This window comes from Lithobates pipiens, unplaced genomic scaffold (assembly GCF_037356315.1).
Source record: "Lithobates pipiens isolate NorthernLeopardFrog02 unplaced genomic scaffold, aLitPip1_a1.2 Scaffold_28, whole genome shotgun sequence".
Lineage (NCBI taxonomy): Eukaryota > Metazoa > Chordata > Amphibia > Anura > Ranidae > Lithobates > Lithobates pipiens.
The window spans coordinates 63,744,053-63,764,544 of NW_027507789.1; the positions used below are offsets into that span (position 1 = coordinate 63,744,053).

The following is a 20,492-nucleotide window of genomic DNA, read 5'->3' on the forward strand; positions in this document are numbered from 1 at the left end:
CTCTCTCTTCCAGTGTTTTGGAGCTTCAAGCTCCAAAACACTGAGGGATAAATGTGGCCTTTAGTGTTTTGAACAAAAACAAAATGGAGAGGGATTATGAAAAACGATTCCTGTTCTATGCCCTGTATTATGCTAGAAGAGAGATCCTCCTTAACCACTTGCCGCCCGCCCTATTACAAATTGACGGTGGCAAAGTGGTTTCATAATCCTGATCGGACGTCATATGACGTGATCAGGATTATGAGCCGGGGCGCGCATCGCGGCGATCGTTGTTGCGGAGTGTCAGTCTGACACCCGGCAACTACGATCTCGGTAAAGAGTCTCCGACGGAGACTCTTTACCACGTGATCAGCTATGTCCAATCACGGCTGATCACAGTGTAAATAGGAAGAGCCGGTGATCGGCTTTTCCTCACTCGCGTCTGTCAGACACGAGTAGAAGAGAGCCGATCGGCTGCTCCTCTGACAGGGAGGGGGGGTCTGTACTGATCGATTATCAGCACAGCCCCACCGAGGATGCCCACACTGGACCACCAGGGACACCAGGGATGCTAAGCAAAAGGTAATTCTCCATAGACCACCAGGGATGCCAGTCAGCACAATGGATGCCAATCAGTGCCCACAATGGGCATCACTGATTGGCATGCATTGTTGTTTGGCACTGATTGGCATCTATTAGTACAGTATAACACCAAGGCCGCCTATGAGTGCCCACCTGTGCCGCCTATGAGTGCCCACCTGTGCCGCCTATGAGTGCCCACCTGTGCCGCCTATGAGTGCCCACCTGTGCCGCCTATGAGTGCCCACCTGTGCCGCCTATGAGTGCCCACCTGTGCCGCCTATGAGTGCCCACCTGTGCCGCCTATGAGTGCCCACCTGTGCCGCCTATGAGTGCCCACCTGTGCCGCCTATGAGTGCCCACCTGTGCCGCCTATGAGTGCCCACCTGTGCCGCCTATGAGTGCCCACCTGTGCCGCCTATGAGTGCCCACCTGTGCCGCCTATGAGTGCCCACCTGTGCCGCCTATGAGTGCCCACCTGTGCCGCCTATGAGTGCCCACCTGTGCCGCCTATGAGTGCCCACCTGTGCCGCCTATGAGTGCCCACCTGTGCCGCCTATGAGTGCCCACCTGTGCCGCCTATGAGTGCCCACCTGTGCCGCCTATGAGTGCCCACCTGTGCCGCCTATGAGTGCCCACCTGTGCCGCCTATGAGTGCCCACCTGTGCCGCCTATGAGTGCCCACCTGTGCCGCCTATGAGTGCCCACCTATCCATGCCCATCCGTGCCGCCCATCCATGTCGCCCATCCGTGCCGCCCATCCATGTCGCCCATCTGTGCCGCCCATCCATGTCGCCCATCCGTGCCGCCTGTCAGTGCCGCCTATCAGTGTCCATCAATGCCACCTCATCAGTGCCACTTCACTGGTGCCACATCATTGGTACCCATCAGTGCCACCTTATCAGTGCCCATCAGGGTAGCCCCATCGGTGCCCATCAGTGAAGGAGAAAACGTACTTATTTACAAAGTTTTGAAACTGAAACAAAAAAAAAACATTTTTTTTTTCAAAATTTTCTGTATTTTTTTATTTGTAGCGCAAAAAATAAAAACCGCAGAGGTGATCAAATACCACCAAAAGAAAGCTCTATTTGTGGGGAAAAAAATGATAAAAATTTCATTTGGGTACAGTGTAGCATGACCGCGCAATTGTCATTCAAAGTGCGACAGCGCTGAAAAATTGGTCTGGGCTGGAAGGTGTTTAAGTGCCTGGTATTGAAGTGGTTAAAGAGGGAGTCTTTTTTTTTTTTTTTTTTTTTAAAGCCAGCAGCTACAAATACTGCAGCTGCTGACTTTTAAAATAGTGACACTTACCTGTCCAGCGCGCCCGCGATGTCGGCACCCGAAGCCGATCTCTCGATCGTCTCTCGGGTGCTGCTGCCGCCATCTTGGGTATGGGAATCAGGAAGTGGAGCCTTTCGGCTTCATTTCCCAGTTCCCTACTGCGCATGCGCGAGTCGCGCTGTGCAATAAGGATGGACCCGCTGCCTCTGGGATCTTTGTGTTTCCCAGCAGGCAGCGGGGGACTTTCGGAAAGGGGCGTAATCTACGCCCCTTTCTGCTGAGAGCTATCCCGGAAGTGGGTGCAGATACCTGTACTGTACAGGTACCTGCACCCCCCTCCCCCCTGAAAGGTGCCGGAGGGGGGGGAGGATTCCAATGAGCAGAAGGTCCACTTTAGGGTGGACCTCCGCTTTAAATGGAAACAGTCCACTCCCCCCACGTAGCATATGTGGAGAACTACAATAAATTCTGTTTTACCTCTATACAAACTCACTTACGAGTAGAAACTGCCCTAAAAGATTTGATAAGGTCTGGTCTATGGCTTTAACTAATGATTATTTCATAATCGATTAGTTGACGATTATTGTTTCGGTTAATAACCTTAAAAAAAGTGTGCTGTATAATTTTAGTTAATATGTAAAGTTTAAAAAAAAAGGCAATTTATTCTTAAATATCTCTATATGCAGTCGTAAATATAAATAACCAACCATGGTTTTGGAGCAAAATATCTAATCTACTCTGAGAATACCAGATAGAAGAGATATACTGTATATATTAGAGGGGATATATACTGTATATACTATTGAAGATATACAGCATATACTATCAGAGGATATATAATGTATATACTATTAGAGGAGAGATATAGTGAACATACTTTTAGAGATATAGTGTATATACTATTAGTGTAAAGATATACTGTATATACTATTAGAGGGGATATACTGTATATTCTATTAGAGGAGAGATATACTATGAAAGGGTCAATCTGGTAAATATCATCAGACTCATTAACCACTTTCAGACCGGACCAATTTGCTGGTCAAAGACCAGACCACTTTTTGCGATTCGGCACTGCGTCGCTTTAACTGACAATTGCGCGGTCGTGCGACGTGGCTCCCAAACAAAATTGACGTCCTTTTTTTCCCACAAATAGAGCTTTCTTTTGGTGGTATTTGATCACCCCTGCGGTTTTTATTTTTTGCGCTATAAACAAAAATAGAGCGACAATTTTGAAAAAAACGCATTATTTTTTACTTTTTGTTATAATAAATATCCCCCAAAAATATATAAAAAAACATTTTTTTCCCTCAATTTAGGCCGATACGTATTCTTCTACATATTTTTGGTAAAAAAAATCGCAATAAGCGATTATTGATTGGTTTGCGCAAAAGTTATAGCGTTTACAAAATAGGGATAGTTTTATAGCATTTTTATTAATAAATGTATAATGTTTGGGGGTTCTATGTAATTTTCTAGCAAAAAAATTATGAATTTTACATGTAGGAGAGGGTGTGATGACAGGGGGCAGGAGATCTGTCATGTTGCTAGGCAGAACAGGGAAATGCTTTGTTTACATAGGTACATCTCCGTGTTCAGCAGCTCCATGGCACGATCCCGGGACACTGGTGGACATCGAGTCCGCGGGTCCCACGGTCATGGAGCACGCTGCGGGCGTGCGCCCACAGTGCTGCTTCTTAAAGGGGATGTACCTGTACGCCCCTTTTGCGCAGCTGTGCTATTGTACCGACGTATATCGTTGTGCACCGGTCGGCAAGCAGTTAAAGTGTACATGGAGTACATGGTTTGCAAAAAAATGATTGGTGATTGTAGCACATATTCACAGTTGTAGTAAGAGCCGGTACACACAGGGGCGACTCAGATCCGACTTCAGGTCGCCTCTAGTCGCGCTTATTGTAAAAATCAATGTAAGTGAATGAGAGCCATCTTAATGCACACTACTGAAGTCGCTCCGACTTCAGAAAAGGTTCCTGTACTACTTCAATCCATCTTGTAGGCGACTGGTACCCATTTATTTCAATGGAGGTCGCCTTCAAGTCGGATCTCTATCTATACGGAGGTGACTCTCACAGAATTATCAGCTCTGAAGAGGGAAATCAACGCCAAATTTGTTAAAAAAAAATAATTGGCGTGGGTTTCCCCTCTGAGAGCATACCAGGCCCTTAGGTCTGGTATGGTTTTTAAGGGGAACCCCCTACGCCGAAAAAATGGCGTGGGGGTCCCACTCAGATCCATACCAGACCCTTATCCGAGCACGCTACCTGGCCGGCCTGGAAAGGGGGTGGGGACAAGCGAGCGCCCCCCTCCTCCCTCCTGAGACGTAACAGGCCGCGTGCCTTGGGGAAGGGGGGCCACGCGGCCCCCCCCCCACCCAAAGCACCTTGTCCCCATGTTGATGAGGACAAGGGCCTCTTCCCGACAACCCTGGCAGTTTGGTTGTCGGGGTCTGCGGGCAGGGGGCTTATCGGAATCTGGGAGCCCCCTTTAATAAGGGGGCCCCACGGATCTGGGCCCCCCACCCTATGTGAATGAATATGGGGTACAATGTACCCCTACCCATTCACCTGTGGAAAAAAATGTAAAAACAACACAACACACAAGGGTTAAAATATTTTATTGCACAGCTCCGGGGGTCTTCTTCCGTCTTCGGGGTCTTCTCCCCGGACTCCTCCGCTATCTTCTGCTAGCTCTTTTACTAGTGGAGGAGCCCGGCTTTCTTCTTCGCCGCCCTCTTCTTACGACTTCGTCAGTCTTGCCACCTCTTCGGTTCTTCTTGCCGAGCCACCGCGCCTTCTTCTAGCTCTTTTACAAGCGGTGGCCCGGTCTTCTGTCGCCGTCTTCTGTTCTTCTCTTCTGGAGATGTTGCCTCTTCGCTGTCTCTGCTCACAATGACAGGGACACGGCGACTTATATAGGGACATCCCGGATGATGTCCCCGCCCATTACGATGTCACAGTCCCAGCATCCTTTGGGACTGTGATGTCCCTATATAAGTCGCTGCGTGCCCAGTCATAGTGACCGGAGATGGCGGCGAGGCAACATCTCCAGAAGAGAAGACGGCGGCAGCGGCGACAGAAGACCGGGCCACCGCTTGTAAAAGAGCTAGCAGGCGGCGCGGAGGCCCGGCAAGAAGAACTGAAGAGGGGGGGGCAAGACCCCCCGAAGTCGGAAGAAGAGGGCGGCGGCGAAGAAGAAAGCCGGGCTCCTCTGCTAGTAAAAGAGCTAGCAGAAGATAGCAAAGGAGTCCGGCGAGAATACCTCCGGAGCTATGCAATAAACTATTTTAACCCTTGTGTGTTGTGTGGGTTTTTTTTTTTTTTTTTTCCCCCACAGGTGAATGGGTAGGGGTACATTGTACCCCATACTCATTCACATAGGGTGGGGGGCTGGGATCCGGGGGGCCCCTTATTAAAGGGGGCTCACGGATTCCGATAAGCCCCCCGCAGACCCGACGACAAACAGCCAGGGTTGTCGGGAAGAGGCCCTTGTCCTCGTCAACATGGGGACAAGGTGCTTTGGGGTGCAAGGCACCCCCCATGTTGAGGACACGCGGCCTGGTACGGCTCAGGAGGGGGGCGCTCGCTCGTCCCCACCCCCTTTCCTGGCCGGCTGGGTAGCGTGCTCGGATATGGGTCTGGTATGAATCTGGGGGGACCCCACGCCATTTTTTCGGCGTAGGGGGTTCCCATTAAAATCCATACCAGACCTAAAGGCCTGCTATGCTCTCGGAGGGGGAACCCATGCCAATTTTTTTTATAAATTTGGCGTGGAGTTCCCCCTTCAGAGCTCATTCTCTGATTGGCCACGGCAAAAGTCGCCTGGCCTGGGACAACTTAAAGTCGTGTTGTAAGTCGCCCCAAGTCGTGTCCAAGTTGCCTCCAAAAGTCGTGTTAAAAGTCGTGTTGCCCCTGTGTGAACCGAGCCTAAGGCCTGACATAAAAGCGCTTCAGGAAGCGCCTTCTGTGGTGTCAAACAGGCCACATAGCCAAGATTTTGGGGCTTTAGGCTGCATTCACACCTGAGCGTTTTCAGCTCCTAAAACGCCTGAAAAAACTCCTAACTAGCAAAATCCCATTCATTTCAATGGTACCTGTTCACATCTGACTGTTTTGTCACGTCAAGCAAAACGTCTAAAGAATGCCCTAAGCTCAAAAAAGAACACAAGCTTCTTTGGAGCAGATTACAGGCATTTTTCTGCCTTTTACATTTGGTGACCTGAACAAATTTGCGGTAAAAACGCACAACTTTGAAACGCTCAGGTGAGAATTCAGTCTTGGGGCTGGCAAGTATATCGCTTGCTGGAGGTGGTGAGCAATATATGGGCGTCTAGAAGTGTGAAAACATTTAGAAGTTGTAAAACTTCTTTTTTTTTTTTTTTTTTTTTTTTTTTTTTTTATCGAACAGTTTTTCATGTTGAAAGATTTCCTTGTTTGCTGACACTGATAGTAGCTGCCAGGAGAGGGTGAGTCTCCAGGCAGAGACAACATTGGCAAACCTGCCAGGGATTCAAACTACCTGCATCAGCTCAGGTTTATTCTGTATATCTGTGGTGTTTATTTTTTTATATTGAACCAGAACCCCATTTCTTCAAGCTCTTTTGTTATGCCTCATGGACGTTTATACGCTTCTGAATCGTGACACGTGAAATGTCTTGTGGTGGTCTGCCTCTGAGGTGCCACGTACAGCTGCTAATACATGTGAATGGCTTTATTCAGAAGGCTGCTTATAAGGCTTCTGCTTCATCGTTTATCCACGTATGTCATATTCCTCTTGCCACTTTTGTATTTGTGGGAATGCAGCAACAGTACATGCACAGGTAAAAGCCAATGCAGAAGCCATTGATGTTTACAAGCAGCCGGCATACAAACATGCACATGTATTGGCGGATGTACATGGTAAAGTGGCTCCCCAGGCAAAGGAAAGCATATAAATGTCTGTGTGCATGAGACCTGAGGAAAAGGGAAACCATTGGCAATTCTGTTGATATCAAAAAGTTATATAATGCATGCAGGTTGAGTGCTTGTAAACCTACGTGTTGCATTCGGGTGAAAAAACACCTGGCAGTGACCCCCCCCGTTTTTACTTACCCGAGCCCTAGAACATGACCCACGGGGACTGTCTTTCCGCCCAGGGCTCTTGGGTCTCGATTGGATTGCTAGCAGCCATTGGCTCCCGCTGCTGTCAATCAAATCCAATGACGTGGGCACTGGGGGGCGGGGCCGAGTCCTGCATTCGGCCTCTATGGACGCTGAATGCTGGAAACGGGAGTGTGCCTGCAAGGTAACCTCCCCCTAGGGGATTATCTGATGTGGGCAGGAGCTGCGAGAGCCACCGGGGGACCCCAGAAGAGCAGGTTTGGGACCACTTTGTGCAAAACTAGCTGCACAGTGGAGGTAAGTATGATATGTTTCTTAAAAAAAAAAAACTTTAATGTCACTTTTAATGTGCTTTAAATCACACAAGTGTATGCATTTTTACAGCTCAGAGTTAAGATTCTATAGAATTTTACTTGCTGGCTGTTACACTTTAGATTATCTGCCGTGTGTGTGCAGTCATGATGATGATGATGTCAGTCATTTTTTTCTTTTGGACCTTAGCTCTGTCCTTTTCTGTGTATCTAGCTCAGCTTCAATTCTACATTGTTGGCTTTGTATTCTGAAAACACTACACTGCATTTTCAAATATTAGAGGTGCTTTACTAGTCAGTGGTCAGGACATCTTTTCACTGAGAATAACAAAAACAGAGGTCAGCTGTACCACAGAAAAAGAGGTATAGAAAGATGTCAATGTAATTTAGACTGGCACAGGTTAACGTGTAATTACCATGCAAACATTTGTAAAGCTTTTTGTTGCCTCTCCCAACACCTATGATCCCTGAATGTAGGCCTCTTGGATCAGATTTATATCTTCAGTTTGTTTTGTTTTTTTAACAGTGAATCCTTCGGTTTGTTTACAATGGCAGTACTGCACCTGGCCTGCTGTGGTGTATAGATGTCTGTGCACTGTCAGTATGTTAGTCCCTGACCTAAGTTACTTGTCTGCTATCAGGTTTGCGTTTTTAGATACTGGGGCTAAACAGACTTTATAAATGTTTTTGTAAAATTTCCATTCAACAGTGCTGCAGCCAATAGGCTGTGTGTGTTCTGCCAGCATTCTGACAGATGCGCTCAAATAGACACCCAAGAGGTCTAACAAACCCCCTAAATTCATCTTCTGAAACGGGCACTGTCTTTTTTTCAAGCATTCATTTGATGTACACTGTGATTATCTGTTTGTTTTTGTTTTTTTAATCACAGATATCAGTTCTTTTTATTTTCGTATAAATCTTTGAATGAAACATTTAAAGTGAACCAGAGCTTGCCATGCAGGAAAAAGTAAGTGTTTTCGGCCCCACTGACTGCCTATATTTACCTTTTTCATTGTAAACTGTTATCAATTTTAACTTCTGCTGTGAAGAACACCTATATGTACACCTGTATGGCTGAACTCACATCTTAGACATCGCATGTGATCGGCACCGCAGGTGCGAATTGCATGCGATGGCTGTGATCGCACTGGTGTGAACCTGGGCTGAGAAAGGTTTGTTCATGCTGAAGTAAAGCAGAGCAAAATTTGTCATTATGCAAGCCAAGTGTTGTGTAATTACACGTTGTTCGCACATAAGTTAGTGATCTGTGTTTTATCACACTGGATGAACACGGGTCACTGCTAGGAGACACAGGAATAAAAAATTGTTTTCTATGTGTTCTATTCACAATATAACACACCCCGGAAGTGGTTTATTTTATTGCTGGACACCTGATAGGATCACATGTCCTTGTACAGCAGCACAACACAACACGCTGCTGTACAGTGACCTGAATGTCACTTTTGTGCACTTCAAATAAAGTTGGATTAAAAAGATAAAGTGCATTACACCACCGTTTACCACCCACCGGATCACTGTAGCCCAAATGGACAAATGCTGCACACTAAACCACTGCAGTTTAGTGTGTGACAGCTAGCCAAGCCGGGTGAGCAGGCCTCTTAGACCTGCAGAAAGGGAAAGTAATAACACACAAGTCCTATTTGTTTTAATTTTTACAGTTTAGTTCCACTTTAAAACCTTCAGACAGTTTCTGTAACTGCTTAAGTGTGTGTTTTTTTTTTTTTTTGTTTTTGTTTTTTTTTTACATACCTTTTTTAATAAAAGGTGAACATAGTTCAACCCCCCCCCATTAGTGGGTTGAAACAAACAGTTTACCACTAACTGCTACTTCTGCTGGACAGCTTGTTCTGTTTAGATAGAACTATGCCTTTCATTTCCCAAAACAATTACATTCAAGGCATTCCGTGATTGATGACTGTCAGTTGCTTGTGCTCTCAACTGAACTGTCAAGACATTAAAGTGATTGTAAAGGTTTGTTTCTTTTTTTAAATAACAAAAATGTCATACTTAAAGGTTTTGCACAGAGCAGCCCCAATCTTCCCCCAACTTCCATGGGGGCATCTGTGCAGGCGCGCTCCAGATTCTTGCTGCTGCTTCCATTGACACAGACAGCAGGACTCAGCCTCACCCTCGTGTCTCTAGATTTGATTTACAGCAGCGGGAACCAATGGCGACTGGAGCTGCTGTATTCGTGCTCGTCGCTGGAATGATCGGGGTCAGGTAAGGAAAAGGGGGAGGGTCTTTGGGAGCAGCTGCAATGGAGAAGGTTTTTCACCTTTTATTGCAGTGAAAAACCCTGAGACTTTACTACAACTTTTTAAATGGCTGGTGTCATAACTAATCACATGTGCAGCACAATGGTAATTTCAAATCCAACAGAGGCTAAGCTAGCAGTTTCCTTGGTTGTAGAAGATGAGGGTTTTTTTCTGCTTTAGGACTGTTGGGAAAAAAAAATTACTGTCAGGACCACCGTGTGAAACTAAAGGGGGGGGGGGGGGATCTTAAGGTAAAACTAATGCAGCCAGCAGATCTACAATTTGGTAAATGGCAATATATAAAAAAAAAATTTGTATCTGGATACACTTTTTATTTATTTTTTTTTTTTTTTATTATAATGGTAGTACATGAATTTTCAATTAGAAGCCGTTGCATGCAAATTTATATGGCCATCTTTGAAAAGCAGAGCTTAGGTACAATGCATCTTGGGCTTGTTTGGTCTTCTGATTGTATTGCTATTGAGCATCTCTCTGTTTTTTTACTTTTTTTTTTTTCTCCAGCTATTTTTCCGATGGCATCTAGTTATCAGTCTAGGTGGGACAGAAAGTTTGGGGTTGTGACACATTATATGGGAGCATGTCACAGAATCTGCAGGTGACTACAGTTGGGCTGGTTCACAACTGTGTGTTGCATTCGCACTCCGCATTGCCCAAAAAAGTGTGCGTTTTCTGGGAATTGCAAGCACATTTTATACGGGAATGCAGCTGATTTGCAGATGCATTCCATTGTGAACAGGATAAAATCCTGATGTAAACCTGACCTGATACTGATGCAATCCTGACCTGATCAAAAACTGACGTTGCAGGGAAACCTGAGCTTCAATTGGCACCAAACATGTGTGAACCGGGCCTAAAGCTAAATTGTTTTACTTGGTGTGAGTTCACCTTTAGGGTCAGTTCACACTGCTGTGATGTTAGCGTTAGGATGAGATTCGCACCGCAGTGCAAATCACATGCGATCTCTCCAATGTGAATTCATCCATACAAATCGTATGGCTAAATTTGCATTAAACTCACACAGGACCCCTTTTTTGTTTTTTTGTCCACAGCAGAATCGGATCACATGGGCAATGCGATCCTATTCATGTCTGAGTTTGCAGATCACACTGCGATATGCGAACTGATTTGGGGCTGCCATTAACTTTTAACTGACACTCCCGGCAGTTTGCATAGGGCAGTGTGAACTGTCGACGGGAAACCTGCGATGCGGGAGCCCACATTGGATTCACAGGTTTCCCGCATCGCAGCCGTGTGAACTGGGCCTTACAGAAAATCTGTAAGGTGACCTCACACTGTACCCCTCCCCCCAGGCCCACTGTACCAGATTGCCACGATCCCCCGCTGTTCGACACCGTAAAGCTGCTTCAGCTGTCCATATTGCTTAGCCGGGACGGACTTCAGGTAGTCTAATTGGTCTGTGCCGTCACATGGATTGCCGCTGACCAATCAAAAGCCGTCAGCACTGTGAGGAGGGAAAGCTGCCAGGATTTTAAATCCCCACACCGCTAAAGTGCCTTTTCAATGTCTGACAGCGGGGCATCGTAGCAATCTGATTTTCCATAAAGGTGAACTTACACTTTAAGGATCCAAATATAACCTAAAAGTATTTAGAGGACTGTTTAAACCAGAGATGAGTAGTTTGTGGGGTATTCCTTTTAGTGTTATTTTTAATTAATTAATGAATTTATTTGTTCTGTATTGAATGGATGTGTTTACTGAATTTGTGTGTGTGTGTTGTAATTTTAGAATTGTTTTCACGGATCTACAGGATATCCAGAAACTGAGTGGATTCATAATTTATGGAGCACCTCCCCAGTCACTCGGCGGTCATAACATTGACACATACTCAGTGTAGTTAAATTGGAATTAAACTCTGCAAAATGCTCACATCCACCTTCCAGCGACACAACACACCCCTTGCAGCATCTGTCACCTTTTCCCTTGGCTACTTTCAATGCTAGATTTTCAGGCTCCTGATTGGCCATGGGGATGATGTAATCCTGCTCGTTCAAAAAGAAGTCAATCATTCTGACAAAGCTGGAGTGTGCCTAGAATGCACATTGTGCTGCGCACACTCTCAAGACTGTAAGCAGGCAAGTAAGTGTGGTGAAGAGACATAACCTGTTTCTTCTGCAATGAAGTGCTGCCTGCTTGCAAGTTTTTAATTATAGATTTAGTTTGGCTTAAATACAGCAGATGTGATTAGGGAATGGTCCCCGGTGTAGCAAGTGACATTTCTCACACATAAACGGTAAAATATCTCAAAATGCACCCAGGATTTGCTGTAGTGTAGTAGGTACATCTCCATATTGCAGTGTTTGTATGTTTTGGTGTGCTGTGTTTTTGTTGATCAAGCAGCCGTCTTAGTGTATTTCAGGTGTCCCCATTATGCCACGACGGAATGCAATGCCTCACAAGTCTGTTTTCTCTTACTCTCGGGCTCCAAAGTGGCTGAATGTTACCTGTACGATGAACTCAGCCGGAAGTGGTTACCGAGTGTTCTCAGCGAATTCCACTGTTGCCTGCATTGAACTTGCCAAGAAGATTACAGAGTGAGTGGAGAACTTTCATGTAAACTCTCTAACCAATTATATAGCTGAAAGTTGATCAGTTGTGTGATACGATCAAAAGGATTGGTAATTCAATAAGGGGTAACTACCGTTTGCAATTGAGAGACTCAATATAGATGAGAATCGCTTGAGTTGATTAGCCAGGATGAAAAATTATTGATCGTATCAATTATTATTGATCATATCGACTGCACAGCGATCTGATTAGTAGATTGTATTTAAAAATGTAGACAGTTGATTACTTGTCATATTTTTCAGCTGTTAATCAAAACCTCTATATGTGTTACATCGATTCAACATTGGAATTGGACGAAAATCTTCTGTGTTTTTATTTTTATTTTTTTTATGCTTGTGTGCCCACTATAAGAATGCTGTGTTTCTGCTGCTGACAGCTAAGCTTAATGCTTTAAAGTGGATGTAAACCCACTCTCATCCTTTCTAAACTACCACAATATTATTCTAGAAGGATATACATGCCTCCTGCATGTATATTTATCTGTCAAATGTCTCCCCTCTGTCTGCTATGAGACCCAAAAAACTGCAGATTTTGTGGGTGGGTCTGTTTTCCAGGGCTCGGTGGGTGGAGTTGATGTCAGTAGACTCCCCACCCACCTCTACACTCCCCTTATCAACATGCATTTTCTCCTGTGTATTTCTTACATTGAACTTGTCTACAGGTTTGGAACCATCAGTTTGTAGATGGATAGAAAACTGGCTAAAAGACAGAATTCAGAGAGTAGTGGTTAATGATTCTTACTCTGAATGCTCTAAGGTTATGAGTGGTGTACCCCAAGGTTCAGTGCTGGGACCCTTACTTTTTGATATCTTTATAAATGATATTGGGTCTGGGATCAAGAGTAACATTTCCGTCTTTGCAGATGACACCAAGCTATGCAGTGGAATAACGTCCTTACAGGATGTCACCAATTTACAAGCCGACCTCAATGCACTGTCTAATTGGGCGACTATGTGGCAGATGAGGTTTAATGTTGAGAAATGTAAGGTTTTGCACTTGGGGGCTAAGAATATGCATGCATCATACACGCTAGGGGGAGTACAACTGGGGGAATCCATAGTGGAGAAGGATCTGGGGGTTTTGGTAGATCATAAGCTCAATAGCATGCAATGCCAAGCTGCGGTTTCCAAAGCGAGCAAAGTCCTTTCCTGTATTGAGAGGTATGGACTCCAGAGAGAGAGATATAATTTTGCCCCTGTTCAAATCATTAGTAAGACCTCATCTGGAATATGCCGTTCAGTTTTGGGCACCAGTTCTCAAAAAAGATATCGGGGAACTGGAGAAAGTGCAGAGAAGGGCAACCAAACTAATAAGAGGCGTGGAGGAGCTCAGCTATGAGGAAAGATTAGAGGAACTGAATTTATTCACTCTTGATAAGAGGAGATTAAGGGGGGATTTGATCAACATGTACAAATATATAAGGGGTCCATATAGGGAACTTGGTGTCGAGTTATTCACTTTAAAGTCAACAAAGAGGACAAGGGGGCACTCTTTACGTCTAGAGGAGAAGAGATTTCATCTCCAAATACGGAAAGGTTTCTTCACAGTAAGAGCTGTGAAAATGTGGAATAGACTCCCTGCAGAGGTGGTTATGGCCAGCTCAGTGGATTGCTTTAAGAAGGGCCTGGATTATTTCCTAAGTGTACGTAATATAACTGGGTACTAAAATTTATAGGTAAAGTTGATCCGGGGAAAATCCGATTACCTCTCGGGGGATTAGGAAGGAATTTTTTCCCCTGCTTTAGCAAATTGGATCATGCTCTGCTGGGGTTTTTTGCCTTCCTCTGGATCAACTGTGGGTATAGAATTTGGTATATGGGCTGGTATATGTATGTATATATGTATGTATATGTATGTAATATATATATATATATATATATATATATATATATATATATATATATGTATATATATATATATATATGTATATATATGTGTGTGTGTGTGTGTGTGTGTGTGTGTGTGTGTGTGTATATATGTGTGTGTGTGTGTATATATATATATATATATAATGTGTGTGTGTGTGTGTGTGTATATGTATATATAGTATTTTTTTTTTTTGGTTGAACTGGATGGACTTGTGTCTTTTTTCAACCTGACTAACTATGTAACTTCTGCTATGTTCACTAACATCCAGTCAAAACCCAGAAAAGTCCCAAAATGACTAGAACAGCCAATCCTTGCAGAGCAGCAGAAGAAAGGAGTGGGAGGGAATTCAAATAATGCATGTCTCTTAGGCTAGTGCACAAGATATGTAAATCACCTGTCACTCACAGCAAGGGGGAGGATTTGCAAAGTTTTTCTCTGTTAGGATTTATCTCACTGAACAATAAAAGAGGATTTCTCAGAGCTGGATTAACTTTGTGGCAAGACTGGGCTCAAATGATAGGAAATCTTATACTCTACGTTATGGCATAAAAATAAAAAAAAATCGGGTTTACATCAACTTTAAAGCCTAAAGCGTGCCATAGATTACCAGATTTTCTTTCCGTCCATCAGGGGTGGAAAAAAAGAAAATCACTTGATTCCCCCATCAACACAGTCATTGTGTTGCTGTGGGAATGCCTCCCGCAGTGCTTTTGTGTTCTGCTGGCAGGGGGCACAGGGAGCTTTTCTGGCTGGCAGACTATGATTGCGGCTATAGCTGCTGCCAGGAAATCATGTAGAAAAATTTAGACAGGCTGGTTGTACCCAAGTTGAACCAATTAGCCTGGCCATCCGTGGATCAAAATCTGACCGGTCCCTTTCTGAACCAGATGAATTTTCATCTATATATGGCCAGCTTAAAGCTGGCCATCTGAACATCCCAAACCAAAAACAAGATTTACTTAATTTTTAACATTCAAAGCAAACTTCCACGACCATCCATGTCTCCGTGCTTTATTTTGCTAAGAAATCACTTTGAAAAACGCCACCCTAGCATTTCTTGCCGTGGCCATCTTGAGTAAGGGCAGAGGCTGCATGATGCATTTCTGTCCTACAATACATCTGCCCTTCGCTTTTTCTCCTCATTGGCTCACTGACTTTGATTTAGAGCAGCTGCTGTCACAGCCAATGAGGAGGGAAAGTTCTGGACAGCTGAGTCTCTCATGCAACATCACTGGATCGAGATGGGCTGAGTGTGGCTGCTGCACACAGAAGGTTTTTTATCTAATGCCTGTTTCCCTTAGTTAGAATGGCGGCCCCAAGAGCTGAGGGACAGGTCGGCCTTGGGCAGCCGACATCGTGGACAGGTAAATGTGCTTATTAACCACTTTCAGACCGGACCATTTTGCTGGTAAGTGACCAGAGGTCTTTTTACACTTTGGCACTGCGCTGCTTTAACTGGTAATTGCGCGGTCATGCAATGTTGTACCCAAACAAAATTTGCGTCCTTTTCTTCCCACAAATAGAGCTTTCTTTTGATGGTATTTGATTGCCTCTGCGATTTTTTTTATTTTTTGCGATTTAAACGTAAAAAGACCGCAAATTTTGAAAAAAAATGATATTTTCTACTTTTTGTTATTAGAAAAATCCAATAAACTAAATTTTAGTCATACATTTAGGCCAAAATGTATTCAGCCACATGTCTTTGGTAAAAAAAAAGTCAATAATTGTATATTTATTGGTTTGCGCAAAAGTTGTCACATCTACAAACTAAGGTACGTTTTCTGGAATTTACGCAGCTTTTAGTTTACGACTGCCTATCTCATTTCTTGAGGTGCTAAAATGGCAGGGCAGTACAAAACCCCCCCAAATGACCCCATTTTGGAAAGTAGACCCCCTAAGGAAATTGATAAGAGGCATGTTGAGCCCATTGAATATTTTATTTTTTTGCCTCAAGCGATTGAATAATGACAAAAAAAAAATTATTTTTTTTTTTTTTACACAAAGTTGTCACTAAATGATATATTGCTCACACATGCTATGGGCATATGTGAAATGACACCCCAAAATAAATTCTGCTGCTTCTCCTGAGTACGGGGATACCACATATGTGGGACTTTTTGGGAGCCTAGCCGCGTACGGGGCCCCGAAAACCAAGCACCGCCTTCAGGCTTTCTAAGGGCGTAAATTTTTGAGTTCACTTCTCACTACCTATTACAGTTTTGAAGGCCATAAAATGCCAAGATGGCACAAAACCCCCACAAATGACCCCATTTTAGAAAGTAGACACCCCAAGCTATTTGCTGAGAGGCATGTTGAGTTCATGGAATATTTTATATTTTGCCACAAGTTGCGGGAAAATTACAAACTTTTTTTTTTTTTTTTCACAAAGTTGTCACTAAATGATATATTGCTCACGCATGCCATGGGCATATGTGAAATGACACCCCAAAATAAATTCTGCTGCTTCTCCTGAGTACGGGGATACCACATATGTGGGACTTTTTGGGAGCCTAGCCGCGTACGGGGCCCCGAAAACCAAGCACCGCCTTCAGGCTTTCTAAGGGCGTTACAGTTTTGAAGGCCATAAAATGCCAAGATGGCACAAACCCCCCCCCAAATGACCCCATTTTGGAAAGTAGACACCCCTAAATTTAGGGGTACACTAGTGAGACTAGGTAATAAATGGCGGGTGCCCTGAAACTATAAAAAAATAACTAACCAACCAGCGTCACCTGTAACAGTTATATGGTGATCACTGGTGAAAGGGTTAACTAGGGGGCAATCAGGGGGCTTTATGCGGTAGTATATGGGGGTCCCTGGCGCTATAAAAAGCTGCGGCGAACCTAAATACCTACCTGCCTAACTAGCGTCACCTGTGACACTAATACGGCGATCAGAAAAATGATCGCTTATTAGGCTGGGTTCACACTGGAGCGATGCGGAAACGCCGCGAATCCGCGGCGGGTTCCCGCATCGCATGCCTCCCGGCGGCAGTTCACACTGCCCTATGCGGACTGCTGGGAGTGTCAGTGAAATGTTACTGACACCCCCAGATCAGTTCGCATATCGCAGTGCGATCTGCAAACTCGGATCGCATGGTGTGAACACCCATGCGATCCGATTCTGCTGCGGGCCAAAAAAAGGGTCCCGTGCGAATTTGTGGCGGGTGCGGCGAATGGCTGAACTCGAATCGCACAGAGATCGGATGTGATTTGCACTGCAGTGCGGTGCGAATCACATTCGTTCTCATAAACCGCTGCAATGTGAACCCAGCCTTAGTGACACTGGCGACGGGGGGTGATCACGGGGTTAAACCTTTATTGGGGGGGTTAGGGGGGTACATTAGAACTAAAGGGGGCTAACCCTAACTGCCCTAACAGTTATTACAGTCACAAATGACACCAATGCAAAAAAAAAAAAAAAAAAATGACATTGGTGTCACTGTGACTGGGGGGCAGGGGTAATTGGGGGGGTGATCGGGGGGGTGTGAGTGTGCCTGGCATGTTCTACTGTGTGTGTAGAGTGTTGGTGCAACTCACCGATCCGCTCTCCTCCGTGTCGGAACGAAAAATACCGACACGGAGGAGAGAATACATCACTTCCTCTCCTGTGTTTACATTACAGGAGAGGAAGTGATGTCACGGGGGATTCCTATTCGTCGGGAGCGATCGCGAGGGGGTGGCCATGAATGAATGGCCGCCCCCTCGTCCCGGATCGCTCCCGGACGAAAACCGACCGCCGCAGGCACCGGGCGGGCCCCCGACCCGCGGGAGGCAAGGGACGTACATGTACGCCAATATGCCTGCCCGTGCCATGCTGTCGACGTACATCGTCGTGCGGCGGTCGGCAACTGGTTAAGAGTCAGCAGCTACAGTGTTTGTAGCTGCTGCCTTTTAAAAAAAAAATAAAAATTTTCAGCTGGCTCACCCCTTTAAATCTATAAGGCCAAAGCTAATTTTTCTTTTTCTTTTTTTTTTTTTTGTATGTTATTGGGAATAGTTAAAATTTCTGTAAGGTTTTTATTTTTAATTTTTTGTGTCTCATTTGGAGAGCAATCTCTCCAAGTGAGGCTGTCTTAGCTGTCCTGGAAACAAGTGTCCTTATTGGAAGATTTCTCCCCTATTGCTGTTCTGGTGTCAACTCCAAAATATTTGATCTTTCCCTCACTTTTAGTTCCGTTGACCACCATCACCTGGAAACAGACGGGGTGAATTGGCAGTAAAACCTTACAGAAATCCTAACCCCCAAAAATAAAAAGTTTTGGCTTGGCTGCACTTTAACGTAAGACTGTGTACCTTTTTTAGTTCTAGGGTCTATTTGGTGTATGGCCTCATGCACACCAGACGTTTTCTGAACTCTCCTAGAAGCCTTGCTATTGGCATCAGCGTTTTGACAAGAAAATGACTGACGCTTTTAAAAGTGTGTAGCATGTTTACCTGGGTTTACGCAATGTTAATCGTTTTTTTTTTTTTTTTTTTTTTTTTTTTACGCTGAATGTCTGCTGTTCCTGAATGTACTGGCAGTTTTTTTTTTTTTTTTTTTTCCCTGCCTCTAAATGCCTCTAAAAGTTTGTGCACCTGGATACATAGGCAGACATGCAGTAAGGCAGGAAAAAAATGCCACACACCCCTAGGAGCAGCTGTAAGTGTGCATGTGGCCTAAAAACCCTAAGGACATGGGCTTTTATCTTACTAGTGAAAGCAGCATTCATTTTAACAAGCAGGTACAAAGCATTTCACAAGCTTTCTTAAGAGTATATCTCTGGTGGAGATGTAAAATTTACAGAAATTTTACATAAGAAAAATTTTATTTTTGTCTGGGGGAAAAATAAACGTTTTCGGAAAAATGTGAAAAAAAAATCCATTGTGGAGTAGTTTTAAAAATTGAAATTAATTTTGTTGCACTGGGAACATGAAATGCAGAGTATATAAAAGTATTATGCTTGAAATAAAAGTACAGCTTATTGAAAAATTCAATTTTCTATTACAAATGGAATGAGGACTGTATTTTGTATTTTTGGGAGGCTGTGGTTTGCAGCACCTTCTTACTTGAAGATGCTGTTGGTGAAGAAACACTTTGTGATGATCCAGAAGCAGCAGAAAGTGTTTCTGGAATGAAAACTCAAGAGGGAAAAGCTCCCTGCACTTTCATTATGGTCATCATTTCATTCCATAAAGTATTTTATATGATATAGTATTAGTATAGTATTTACTGACCAAACTATAGGTAAACATTATGCTGTGATGTGGAGAACATTAATAGGAATAGTTTAAAGGTTATAAAGATAAGCTAATTTGTCAAATGTAACCTCTTGCAAGTCAATTAAAACTGAGAGGACAATCATCTACTGTATGCCAATAATCGTTGAACTGTAGGAGGTACAAGATGAAGCCCCACATGGCCATTCGGTGTCGGCTATTACGGGGAACTTCTCTCTGTACTGCTGCAACAGGGAGGGTAGACGGACGCGTGGCGGCTGCAGCACTGGGAACATGTTACATGTTCCACCCTAAAACCGGGTGGAACATGTAGCATGTTCCCATAGGTGAACTTATTCTCTAAGTGCTGTGGTTCTCAACCGGGGTTCCACAGCGATCTGACTGCCAGTCGCAGGCAGCTGACAGGAGGATCACAGAGATAGGCAGGGAAGCAGCTGGCATCCTATTGGCTGTAGCATGCTGTTCCCTGTCACCCCTCCTCCCCTCCTGTCCTTCCCGAGTGGTTGTATGTGACATCTTCTGGGGTGGACAGGATAGAGGGGGGGGGGGGCAGCACGCCACTGGAGAAGATATGAAATGAGTTCCCGAAACCAGAAGAAGAAAACCGGTACTGAAGTGTGCCCAGCTGTGTCCCCCCACAATGTGCCCCACAGTCTGTACCATGTAGTGTCCTGTGGCCTGTTCAATGGCCCTGTCCCATGCTCTGCCATGGCCCTTTACATGGAACAGGGGACATTACACATGGCATGTCCCCTTAATTGGATCAGCTCTGCAGGAAAAGAAAGCACAAGTTTCACATAAAATAGCATTAAAGAATAAATATTAAAACATACCTATTTCTACAAATAATTTTTGTTGTCAACAGCTCGCTGACCATATCAATGTTCTGTGAGCTGTTGATGTGAACATTATTTCAGGGGTTCTTCGAGATCTCAAACTTTTTGCCGGGGGTTCCTCGAAGGTAAAAAGGTTGAGAAACACAGTTTTAGTGGATAATCCAATCCAGACCTTATTGATGGATTGTGGGATCCTCCATTTACTGGTCAAATGTGTGAGAATATATTTTGGTGAATACAAAAAAAAGATTGTGCTTTTGTCTGATTTTCAAATGAAATCACTAATTCCTGTTGGTAACAGCTTGCTGAAGCCAGTACTGTTGTTTTTTTTTTTTCTTTTTCTTTTTTTTTTGTTTACAAGCTGAGATTAAAGTACATCCAAATTTACTGGATTACATTTATTTTAACCTGTGCATTG

The 20,492-nt window shown here is 44.3% G+C and overlaps 1 protein-coding gene across 5 annotated transcripts in view; it reads left to right on the forward strand.

The window, feature by feature from the left end:
* The window catches only part of PRPSAP1 (phosphoribosyl pyrophosphate synthetase associated protein 1), an 82,010-nt gene that overhangs the window by 9,896 nt on the left and 51,622 nt on the right, over positions 1-20,492 (forward strand). For 2 of the 5 annotated variants that reach the window (XM_077459311.1, XM_077459314.1), the window contains exons 2-3: positions 8,157-8,234; positions 11,932-12,116. In XM_077459311.1, the coding sequence (XP_077315437.1) occupies positions 8,223-8,234; positions 11,932-12,116 (197 nt within the window). In that variant the 5' untranslated portion in view covers positions 8,157-8,222. The remainder of the gene's footprint in view (positions 1-8,156; positions 8,235-11,931; positions 12,117-20,492) is intronic. The other 3 variants (XM_077459312.1, XM_077459313.1, XM_077459315.1) reach the window with 3 other exon arrangements.